This window comes from Platichthys flesus, chromosome 3, assembly GCF_949316205.1.
Source record: "Platichthys flesus chromosome 3, fPlaFle2.1, whole genome shotgun sequence".
NCBI classification, from domain to species: Eukaryota; Metazoa; Chordata; class Actinopteri; order Pleuronectiformes; family Pleuronectidae; genus Platichthys; species Platichthys flesus.
The window spans coordinates 14536320-14549171 of record NC_084947.1 but is presented as its reverse complement, the minus strand read 5'-3'; the positions used below and the strand labels follow the sequence as shown (position 1 = coordinate 14549171).

Genomic DNA, 12852 nt, shown 5'->3' with positions numbered 1-12852 from the left:
GATGTTTTTTTGATTTTATCATGGCGCTGACTGGCCGTGAAGGTAAGAGTGATAAGCTTTACAAAGCCATGATATCAGAGGAAGCTTTATTTTATTGGTGTCCAACTACTAATGGTGGATTTTCTGTTATTAAATCCAAACTAATCACAAACAATCAATACAAAGAAGTTCACTGCAGCTTACTTTCATTTGCCGGTCACAATATTAGGTCAGCAATTAAAATGGTCATTATAGTAGTCAATAGATGTATCTTCTACATAATTTTTGAAGTTACCCTGTTGTCAGGAGAGTTTATTTCATATTTCAACATGAATGTATCATGGATAATCAATTATAACATTCCAGGGAAAATATTCCAAATTAAAACAAAGTTTCCCCCAAAAACTTTAAACAGTCAACAACCATGTCAATGCCATCAAAGGACACAACACAGAACAGTATGAACAGACTGCACCACTGTGTAATGGACTGTCATCATAATTAACATTGTTGACCACTGACACAGACAAGATACATCAAAACAGTACTTTCATATCTAATATAAAAGCCTTACAGAGAAATAGAGTTTAATGCTCGTGTTAAGGAATCATTACAGAAAAAGAACATGGAATATTTCAAGCAACCTCTCATGTTAAACCACATTTACACAGACGTTATTAAATAACTGTATTCCTCAGAGTTCAAACCACATATTCTATCGCTGCTTCCAGTTTTAGTGGTATTTCAGGCAGGTCACAAGTAAAAACAATGTTATTTTCCAAACCTCCTGGTATCTCATTTTAAGAGAAGAGTAGAAAATGTCTAGTGCGTTTACTGTCAGAAACAAATCATTTGTACATTTACGTTATTTGCTAGGACACACTGCTGTCAAGAGTTTAAGCGGAGCTGAGTTTTCACTTGTTAAAAATTAATGATTGCCACAGTAAAGAGAGAAACTGAACAAAACCACACCAGGGGCTTTATTGTGAAAGTCTAACAGAAGATAGAGAACACACTGCATCTTATGTAAGCAGCGAGTGATTACCTATCTGGGTGACTTACAGTACAGCACATCTCTTTTCTGTTTAGACTTTCCTCGCTCTCCATCGCTCTCACTTTCTCCGTTTCCATTTCGAGGTGTTTGTCAGCTTGTGAAAGTGCGATCACATGGTTTATGTGATCCCCCCCCACACACACACACACATACACACACAGCTCAGACAAATCTTCCACATCTAAGATAACATCAGCTCTATAAATCTCCAAATCATGGATGATGAACGAAGAGAACTTACTCGCTCGGTCGAACAAGGACACATTTTTTGTGTTTGTGTGTCAGGCTCGGTCAGGGAGACGACTTCTAATTTGCTAAAATGACTGAAATTGCAGTTCAACTTTGTACTAAGTTGCAAATGATTGACGGAGGAAATCAGTCCTTGTTCACTAAGTGGAGATGTTCCTGTTGAGGCAGATTCCTCTGTTAACCCTGCACTCCTCAGTGAAACCTCTTGAATAACCAATCCCTCATTATAGACTGCATGGTAAAAATAACTGCTGCAGTGTTTAGCCTTGCTGGATATGATATTGTGGCTGGATTTTGAGGCTAACCTCAGGTATTGATGACTTGTTTACCCAGTGTCCCTCCTGCTCTTCTCACTGAGCCAGTCACTGGTGATATAAAGTGCAGCCTCATGATTACTATGTTTGTTGCACTGGGAAAATCCATCACAGGTCTTTGTCACCATGTGTCTCAGGAACATCTCTTTCTTGTCTTTCTTGTTAATATCTGTTCTCAGCGTTCACTCTGGTGAAAAAGCCAATTAACACCTTGTCACCAACTTGTTATTGCAGAGGTATGACAACTTCACCTTGACTACGCTGACCTATACCTACCTTGGTATACATTTCACACATTTCATCTTATTATAGGAGCGAGTTGCAAAGGATTTGAAGCTCATTATGATTGATAAAGCCCTCTTGGAGCCTATTGGGAAAAATGAACAGTTTGTTGAATGTCTTTGAATCTTTATGTTTGAGAAACAATGACATCACAAGCATGCACCAGAAACAACAGTAGTGGCTTTATACTGAATTATCTACGTTAATAGTTAGCACAGCTAGGTCTAATTACAAACCTGCAGCTGAATATTACTGACCTACATAACCGACATTCACTGGCATCAATGCTCAATATTATTTGGACCACAGGGTTCTTTTTTCTTGTATTCAACTGACCATTGACATGGACTCTATCACCACCTTTTGACGTGTGGTGCTTGTATGAGCGTTTGCGGTTGCTTTCGCGATATTTAGTAAATTCAAGGTTTGGCGGATGGACATTTTTGTTGGGAGATTATTCCTTACAGTGCAGACAAAATCAAAATCAATCAACAAACCTGTCATGCCTCAATATGCAGTATGTTTTAATATATAAATATATTCTCCTCCCTGTGGATGATCATGTGTGCACACGTGTATGTGTGTATGTACTCTAGGTGTGTGTTTTGCACTTGTTTTACCTTCACACTGGCTCCTCTATCTCTGCCGAACACCTTGAGGTCATATCAGTCCTGTGCTGGACAGGTTTGCTGGTCCCCATTTAGATTATGGATGGTTATTACTGTCTCCTGGCTGTCAGTCAGATTAAACCAATATGTCCCAGGATGGAGGCTTATCGAGCAACGGAGAGGACCTTCTCCTTTGAAGGAGGAGGGGCCATTTGAATAAGTCATCTCCACACCCTTCCACGTTTTACACATTTATTAGCGCCGTCTTTAGATGTAGCTGCTTGTAGAGTCTTCGATGTACAAATTGGAGGAATATATGATGTAATGTGTGTGTGTGTGTGTGTGTGTGTGTGTGTGTGTAAAGAACTTTACACAACATTACGTATCAAGATTGACTATATATACCTGTCTACTTTGTTGTTGCACACCCACCACCTTTGCTTACTGTCTGATAAACCCTAGACAACATGCATAGGTTTTAGTTTTAGCCTGACTGCTTAATGTCAGTGTTTATGGCAACACATTTTTATTCCTCTGAGACCTGTTCTGAAAAATGCCACACGAGTCTTAAATCACGACTGTTTCAAGATTCATTATAGATCAGTTTATAGTCCGACTGCTGGAGAAAACACACTGGTTTAGCTTTGATGACACATTTTATGGGGAGAGAAATGTTCAGATCTTTTAGATTTGCGGGATTTTATGGACGGCACGTTTTACTGCTCAAAGCAAGAAATTAGGCCACACATGTTGTAAATTATGCGGGCACCTTCTTTCATTGCCGACTGTATGTACGCCAGTAGAGTAGTCTCTTTTTATTTGGCTTCATAACAGAATGTATTTAGCCCAGTTATATATCAATCGGTGACGAAGATAAAGGAGGCGTGATTTATTCTGTTCCTAGTTTATTAGTATACATCTGTTTGTTCTCTCTGCACCAACCTTCCATATTATGTTCTTATGTCTTTGTCTTGCTGGAGTATTTGTAGCAGTGACTCGAGCAGCAAAGTGAGACGGATAAGACCAAAAAAAAAGCCTGTGAAGCAATTTATTGATCCACTGAATTATCATCATTCTGCATCTTTTCTACAAAACAGCTGTTCATAAACACAGTAAATATCATGTCTGGAGATTAAAAAGAAAACTGCAAAATGAAAACCGATCACCTTTAGAATAGCCACTTTTAAAAAATACTCTACTGCAATCAAACTTCATACTCGACAAGAAAAAGGTCACATTTCTGTGGTTTAACCATGTGACTGTTCTAAAACTATACATGGATGCTATTTGGTTAAGATCTGGATTAGGTTAGTTAACTGGAACTATTTGAATGTGGTGAGAAAACCGGCATATTAAAAGAAACCAGTGTTGCCTGTCAGCACCAGATGGGCCTTGAACTGTGCTTATGTGTCAAAGTCACACACCTTGTTAGCCCGAACGTCCATCCCCACTTTCAGCTTCAGCAGCTTTTATTCTTGCAATATCACATAACCTCTGCATTTGCTTCTTGGAGATAATAGTAAGAACTCTCATGACTGCAGGGGGTCATTTGTCAGAGGATTACAAGCATCAGTAATATAACTTAAAGTAATATTGATTAGTATAAAACAATTAATATGCATAATTGATATCAGAGCTGGGCGATATGGCCTAAATCAAATATCGTGATATGTTTAGGCTATATCGCGATACACTATATATATCTCGATATTTAGAAATCTCCTCTAAATCCCTGTACAAATTATACATTCATAAAAGTCCACAGGGCGTGGCCGCTGATGTTCATCATTTCTAATTGCTTCTTTTTGACTGGTTGAGTTGTAATCAGCTTTGCAGCTTTGCATCTAGCAGTTGAGACATAGGAACATTTCTCAGACCAGTGTTTTGTGCGTCCAACACTCAGTATTTCATGCACTTGTATGATTCACCAGTTATTCAACACTTGAATAAGCAAAAACAAAACAAACTTCCTTTCATCCTCTACCTTCTCAGCTTGTGTATTTATGTGTGGGTGTAAATTGTTGTCAGCATTCGGAGGCGCATGTTTACTTTTTTTTCCCTGTCCCTCTTTTATCTCTTGTGAGTGTGTAATTGTGTGTATACGGTGCAGCCAGCATGTGTCTGTTGGATTCCATGTGTGTGTGTCTTGACCCCTTATGGTTAGAGAGGAGCGAGAGAGAGATAGAAAAGTGGCAGAAAGAATGAAAAGCCAAACTAAGCGAAGCGTGGAATGTGCTTGGTTTTGGGATTACATTGGCCCGTGTGCATGGGGAAACACAAAGCGGAGCCTCTGCTGCCAAACAGATTAGAGGTTGGGGAAGTGCGCGGCTTCAGCTCTTTGCGACTTCACCTAAAGCTTCCTCCCACAGTTAAAGCAGAGTTTGACTCTTTCATATTATTTTTTTTGTCTGTTTATCACAAAAGTGTCCTGGTAGAAAACATAACCCTCAGTTTCCAGCTAAGGAGAAAATATGTGAGGCGAAGTGGAGTTCAAATTGTTCCAAGGGGGTCTTAAGTTTGACTTGCTGTATTGTGTAGGAGATAAACTCGATTACAGTCCAATCCCCTACCTGTAGAAAAGGGGTACTGCCTTAAATACATTGGTGATAAAAAAGTTTTTGAACCTCTCTGGGAGCATTATTTTATTTCTTCGTTTAAAGCACCACAGGGAACGCAGACCGATCGATGTTTGGGTTGTGAAGGGGAGAAAAATGTACACGCTGCGTGTTTCCTGTGCAAAGATTGGAAATGAGACTCGATTGGTTGTCTGCGATGGATTCGGTTGCATTCGCCGCTGCATGAAATGTTGGCATCCATAACTGTCTCCCTGTCTTCTTCATGATCTATGTATCATTACCGCTCTCCATATGCTAATACATAATCAGTATTCAATGTCCTAGATGAAAACATGTACATGGCATTCAATCATACTTAAATTAGGCGAACATGCTCAGTGGTAGGCGGCATCATTAGGCTGCTGAGAAATTGCACACATGTTAAATATGTAGGGGCAGCAAATCCCAATATGTCCAGGCTTTGTTTGTCCATCCATCCGTCCATCTGTTCGTCTATCCGTCAATCCACCAATCATTCCATCCGTCTGTCTGTCTATCCGTTCATCCGTCCATCCCCATTCCAATGGATCTGGTTCATGCCCCGATTTTGTCCAAACGGTAATGCCAATTTTTTATCCCGTGCATCTAATGTCCTTAGCCACTCTAACTGGGTCCAGCTTTCGGGCACATATTTTTTCCAGTAATTCCACATGCGATGATGGAGATAGAGAGTTGTGGTAATGACGGTGGACAGGCCAAATCCCAGTCACGGAGCTAAACTGGGGCTCGAAAGCCAAGGATGCAGAATGCGAGAGCGTGTATGCCACAGGGGCCGGTTCAGAATGATGAACACGCATTAGTCAGAGGCCACCGACCAGGACGTGGCGTAGTGGCAGCGAATGAATGGTTGATGGGCTCCGACACAGTGGCTGGTTTTCGTTTCTTTATGGCGGGAGCGTTGCTATTGCTGTCGGTAGGATATTGCACCGCACAAGTAGCAGGTGCGCACGTGCTGCACGCTCGCACCCGTTACTGCACTCATGGTGGTGCACAGTGCAGTGACTAAGGTCGTCGAATCTGCACAGTGCATGCAGCTGCAGCACTGAACATACACTGGCCCATTGTTGAGATAAAGCTAATATGTTTTTTTTCTCTCTCTTCCCCTCCTCCTCCTCCTTCTCCTCCTCCTCCCACCTGATCTGTGTCTCAACAGCAGCAGATGGTGAGGAACCAACTTCAGCAGGTGGGACATTTTTTATACTTGGTAACGTGATTCCCCTTCAGTTGAGTTTGTCTGTGTGGGTGCGAGAGAGAGAGGGAGGGAGCGAGCGAGAAGTCTCTTCTCGGTTTCTACATCCCTGTTCTTTCTTCATCGCTACTGACTCTTAATTCCTGCATCGACTCACTGTGCCTGGTCAGCAGCACTCATGATTACATCATTTGATAGTTCATTTCATAAGGCAGCCCTTCCTTAACCCCCTCTAATAGTGTGGCTCCAGAGAGATATTTTCCTCTGGTGCAGACTTTTCAGATTGTTTTCTGAACTTCAAAGTCAGCCCAGTGAAATGATTGCTTTCTCCTTGATTGCTTTTGTGTCGTGACATTTCCTGCATACCTTTAGTATTTAGCATCATTTCTAGAGCTGCTTTTGAAAATGACTCCCAGTGTGGGCCAGCGCTGCCTAGAAATCTGTTATCTTAAGAGAATAATTAGTCTACAGCAATTTCTGTGTCCCAGAACGTCTCCGTCTTTCATCCAGAGCACAATGCACCGTATCCTTAAATGCATATCCGTGTGAATGTAAAATAAATCCAGTCCCTGAAGAGTGCATTGAGTGTGTTTTATTCCACTCTTATATGCATATAATTGTCAGGGAAGAACTGTGAATTATCTCACAGAAATTCTTTTCAAAATGATTTTGTTTGAGATGATATTTAACATTCACGATTCACGCTCCCCATTATTAAAAAAAAAAAAAACGAATGGATCGCGAGTTCCATTACAAAAGCAAGACCACAGAGGACAACAGTAAACAAGAACCTGATTTATCTTCATCACTGCTGTAATTAAAATGTCACTTCACATCTTTGGGGAGTACCGCAGCTGAATACAAACTTCCTGCTTCTTAGTGAATCCTCAGCGTCTAAGTGTCTTTGTCTTTGCGTCTCCCATTAATATTAATCTCTGCTGGATTGTTTCAGATCAAATGGGTTAAAACAAGAATGATTTATGGAGATAAGATGTAATGCCCCAGAAATCACAGCAGTTTGTTGTTGTGTTACTAAGCAGAGAGTAATCTCAGGCTCTAATCAGTTAGACGGGGAAAATAAGAAACACATTGACATGATAAGAATATACACACAATTGGACAGCTCTGACAAAAGCAGCTTCAATTTAACTGCAAGTGAACATGGAAAAGTTTATTTTAAAAATTTAATATGCAAAGTTAAATTTCAGATGGCAACAACATTTTTATCGATACAAATATTTTAAGCTTCAACATGTAGCATTTTGAAATAATTATTATATATGAAAAGATAAGATCTACTTTATGGTCCCCATGGGAAAATGCTTTGCTTTGGCCAGCCTGCAGTTTGACAGAATAAAATGCAATCTCCCACACATTGACCTTTATTACTTTTATACACATACCATAGTTCATATATACACGTTCACATCTAAACACAATGATGACATATTGCACTGTGAGATAATAGACAACCCTTTTATATTAATAAATATAATATACATCCCTTGTGGCCATCGTCTACATTACATATTGTTGTTGAGGAGTTTAAAAGACATGAGCAGAAATGAGTGATTATAATCCTGTGTTTTTTGTAAAGTCTTGTTTTTTCTCTATGTCTACGTACTGTATACATCTCAGACAGCAGACAGCATGCAGGAAACAGCACAAGAAATGATTATTGGATTTGAAAATGACCTGAATTAGGTGTGACTTGCGACCACTGACCTGGAACTGGACTTAGAGAGAAAATAGGACAACATGATGTGCAAGACCAAATTACTTGTGACGGGTTTAAAGCATTTAGCATTTATCAGCTGCTTTTTTTTTTTACAGTCTTCATAGCTCTAATCTCTGTGTTAACATCCTTTGTCTTTGCTCTTATAAAGGGGGGGGGGGGGGGTATTCTTCTGTGTATTTTGCCGTGTATTTCCTCTGCTCCTGTATGTATCTTTGTGTCTATGCCCAGGCTAATTTGAATTTAGTGTAGTGCAGTCTGTGAACAGATGCCAACCATCTGCATGGACTCTGAGGCTGCCATTAAAATAGAAAGTTTGAAGTTTGGAGAGAATATATGTGTCTAGTGTGCTAACCTTAGCAGAATATTAAAATGTGTCATCTGCCACAGTGTATTGTTGAAAAAGGAAAATGCACAACATTGTATTTGCATGAGATATGATTCATTCTTGACATGTGATTATATGAGAAATATAAATCCTTGATTAAATAAAAAATAATAGACTGGGGGATTTTTCTTATTCTGAAAAATCAAGTGGTGGCCACTTTTCTTGTCTATCGTAATGGAATAATAATTTTGATTGAGATAGCATCTCTAAAAGTATCCAAGGCCTACCTATTACATCAGTAATAATTTAGTTTTTGTCAATCATTTTAATGTTGCATATTAGAGTTCATAAAAAAACTAAATTAAACTTTTAATGTCCATGTGTTAAAGCAGCATCTTTACAGTGTTTGTTGAAGTGCAACCAACTGATTTGAATGGGCCCTGCTCTTGCATTATGTGTGGAAAGACTCACATATACCCATTAAGAGCATTCATTTTCCTCTTAGAGCTGCATGGACTTCCAGCACTAGCATATGCTCATCGTGTAAACAAAAAAGTTACGAGTAATATTAATTCATCATGTGTGTATGAAAATTATAGCGCTGGCTCCCACACACATAAACAACCACAAATTCAATCTTCGCAAACCCCATTGCAGAGGCTGTACATATCAGAAATAAATGCATTTGTTTAATTCCAAAAGGTCCCGGGGATGAGGTAATTGGGAAATGGGCCCTCTCTGACATGAATTTGAACTAGGTGCCTTAACAAACACTGTATTCTCAATGTGGAAGCTCAAAGGTACCATTAAAACACAGCAGATGCCAATGAGAGGGCAGAAAGTATAATTGAGCCTTAAAGGGATGGTTCACTCATTATCTAATCACCAATATGCCAATGGAGGGGCGGCTGAAGTGTGTGAGTCCACAAAACACCTTAAGAGTCTCAGGGGTAAACAGCGTTGCAGCAGAATCCAATACAATTTAGGTAAAAGCCTCTATGCTGCTCCCGGGGTGTCATCCAAGTGAGCGATGGCCCCAACATTCAAATTCAATTAGAAACTGCATCATTTACAGCATGTTTAGAGCCTAACAGTCCAGTGTGATCTTCCTACTAGTTATTATTACACTGACTGCAGCTAACTTCTCGCAGCAGTAACTAGGACAGTTGGATGACACCACAAGAGCAGTTTGGAGGCCTTTTGTGAGTTTTTTTTAATCCTTTGAAGAAGTGATCCCCAGTTACTTTAATTGTAGTGGATTTGACTGAAACGCTGTTTACCCCTGAAACTCCAAAAGTGAGTTTTCCTTTTTGGGTGAACTACCCCTCCCGGTGTCCAAGCAGAACAGAGAAAAATACTCCTCCATTGAACAGGTTAGAGACAGCCTGGCTCATTATCTACGGTCTTATTAGATTAAAACTAGTTGCTTTCATTGAATTTGGCTTGTTCAACATTAGAATCAGGAAACTACCTTTTTTTTTTTTTTTTTTAGATAAGACCTATGAGAGGCACGGTTACTGCGTTGACATTTTCATGGCATTTACTGACAAGGCAACCTCCATCTCTGCCTTTCTCTGGATGTTCCTCTGGAATGATGCTGATCTTCAATGCGACCCCTCCCTTTGGATCTACAATTCACACATTCCGAACCATTTTGTTTCTGCCTGATTCGTTCTACTTTCTGCTCCAAATGCATTTGTCTGACTTTGTCTAATGGTGATGGGGCTCGAGATGGCAGAGGAGGACCAAGGACTCGTGAAAGCATGTACGGATGCGGGCTCATGCTGAGAGCACTGATGTAATGTTGGTGGTGCAGTGCCAGCTCTCATCAGTCGAGGTAAAGGATGGGTGCAGTGACCATGAGTCCGTGATCCAGTGAAGCCATCATAGGAGAAGGGTGGGTTAAAATAGATTTGACACAATTAGGCCATGCAAGATTTCGGTGGGACGCGGCCGGGTGCTCTTTCAGAGCCGGAGGATTTTGTAAATCTCATATTATTGACGCAGGTAGCCTTACATGTATTTTCTCTCACTAGGGGAGTTCCTGTCAAACTTTCACATCATCTAAAGGTCATGTCTCAATCAAAAAGATAACAAGGTTACCATAGTAGCAGACAGTACAGTTTTAAATAAAGGGAGGACATTTTTTCTGTTTATTTTCTCGAAACTCACTCACCAAAAAGACTTTGACCCCGCTCATCCTTGGGTTTGAAGTCAATATTTCAAGCAGTTTTTGAGAAAATCAAAATACAGACAGATTCCCCTGCTTCCAGTTAGAGGGAAGGTTAACAAGGTGGATGAAGCGCCTGCTTGTCATTGGTAACTGGGAGAACTTATGCTGAAAGTCAGAGCTGAGGGTTTCATTTCCAGCTCCGCTTTTTAATTGACAGTTGTCCAGGTTTCTATCCCTGAAAGCATTTGTTAAAGGAAGTGGTTGTAACTCGGGGATTGTTGCTCAGTGCAGTTGTCAACGGAAGCCAATCAAAACTGGTGTGCAGATGTGTGTTTGTAGTTTGAACAGCTGCTAGATTAAAAGCACCCATGTCTGCTGCTGCTCTTCAGTAAATGGTCAGCCGCACAACATGACCCACTTGCCAGAGGAATCAGTAGAAATCTCGATCATGGAACCGTCAATAATTCTTCGTCTGACCTCCTGGTGACCCCAAGCAATCATGAGGAACCATTCAGATTAAGTGAACACTGGGGGAAGTGGCAGTGAGACGTCTTTGTTGTTCCCAGCACTCAAATGTTACCTGCAGAACATCACACACATTTCTTTTAGAGAAACATTTTGCCTGGGTCTCTGTAATAGAAAAACACAGAGAAGAACAAGAGGCACAGTATTTAATTATAACCCTCTTACAAAGTCAAGTAAGTCTTGACTTTGTAAGACTTATTACCTCGAGCTTCTCAGCATCACTGGCGGATAGTCAATTTTTCTGTTGTAAATAGTATAATTTATAAGCAGATATACAGATATATCCTCCTTACTTTAATGAATGAAGTATTAGTTGTACATTTCGATGGGGTTGACGCTGGTGACACCCGTCAGCTGAGATGAGAGAGCCCGTACTGTGTGGAGCCTTGACCCTGAAAACGTCAGGCCTCTCTTTGATTGAACTGCGAGGAAACAAAGGATGCTTTTCTGTGTTTAACCAATGGTCGGGTTTTCACGACTGATTTATTGGCCTCTCTTCGCTGCCAGAGAGGCGCTCGTGCCGGACACAACACAGGCTCGCATCAATCACAGGTCTGCTTGTACAGCAGAGCAGCGGTTGACATTCACACAAACAAGCTGCCAATGTTTCCTCCAGACACGCATCACACAACTTCCACACAGGGTGAAGTGAGCGTCCACCGACAGCCTGTTGAGATCTGCTCAGACGACACACTATGTCCATTTCCTTGCTTTATTTTCGAAATGTTTCTCATCGCTGTGTTCTGCCCAGTCCACCTTGCAGCTCCACTCATTCCAATCATTCATCTATCGCCTCATGCTATACTGAATTGGTCAGGTGGTTCCCGCAAACACATTAATTAGTTTTGTTAAAGCACAAAATAGCACTTTACTTCCCTTAATGGACATACATGAATAAAAAATGTAGTGCTGTTATGAGAAAGACAGAATCTCCACACTGCTTTAAATTTCTGACATTCTTATATTCAGTTATTGTAATTATAGGTCTTAAAAACTATGTCCGTACTAAATTTAGGTAGGTCCTAAATATGGCAACATTCATTTAACAATTCTCCATTTTATATATTAGTTATTTTTTTATTTTTTAACAAAAAATATAATTTTTGTCAATTGATACTTCCCGTCTCTGCCCGTCGTTTTTGTGATGTTGAGGGTTTTTCTTAACATTAGGCTTCTTCACAATATCTTCAGTTCTCTTGATTTTCCTCGACATCAGTCGTACTTAGCATTGGTCCTGAATTTAATTAATAATGGTTTTATTGAATCTTAATTATAAACCTGTAGAAATCCAGGAAAGATGTAGATTTATCCAGAAGAATATTCCTATTGCAAAAGCTAATTTTCATCCTGTCTACGCTGTTTTGATTTTGATACAACATGCAGACTGTTAAATATTTGATCTCTGTGCTGATGTTACATTACATTACATGTCATTTAGCTGACGCTTTTATCCAAAGCGACTTACATTTTTAGAACACTCATCATTTTATGAGGGGCCATCTAGGGGTTCAGTATCTTGCCAAGGACACTTAGGCATGCAGATGGGATAGAGTGGGATTCGAACCGGCAACCTTCTTGTTGCAGAGCACCTGCTCTATCCCCCTAGGCCACGCTCTCCCAGTCTGAGATGTGTCTGATTCAGTCTGATGTGACTGAAGTGTCTGATCCTGACTCATAACACTGCTGCATGCTTTGACTTTTCCAACATGTAGGCAAAGTACGCTGCGCTTCCCTCACCTTCAAGTGCTCGCTTCCGGAGTGTCATCCAGCCTCATGAATCACAATATCACTGAATCAATAT

At 40.3% G+C, this 12852-nt stretch overlaps 1 protein-coding gene across 2 annotated transcripts in view; it reads left to right on the top strand.

Annotated features, from left to right (window-relative positions):
- The window catches only part of LOC133950801 (EGF-like repeat and discoidin I-like domain-containing protein 3), a 108132-nt gene that overhangs the window by 20134 nt on the left and 75146 nt on the right, over positions 1–12852 (top strand). The window contains exon 2 of one of the 2 annotated variants that reach the window (XM_062384933.1): positions 6258–6284. In XM_062384933.1, coding sequence (XP_062240917.1) covers positions 6258–6284 — 27 coding nt within the window. Of the gene's footprint in view, positions 1–6254; positions 6285–12852 lie in introns of both variants that reach the window. The other variant, XM_062384931.1, reaches the window with a different exon arrangement.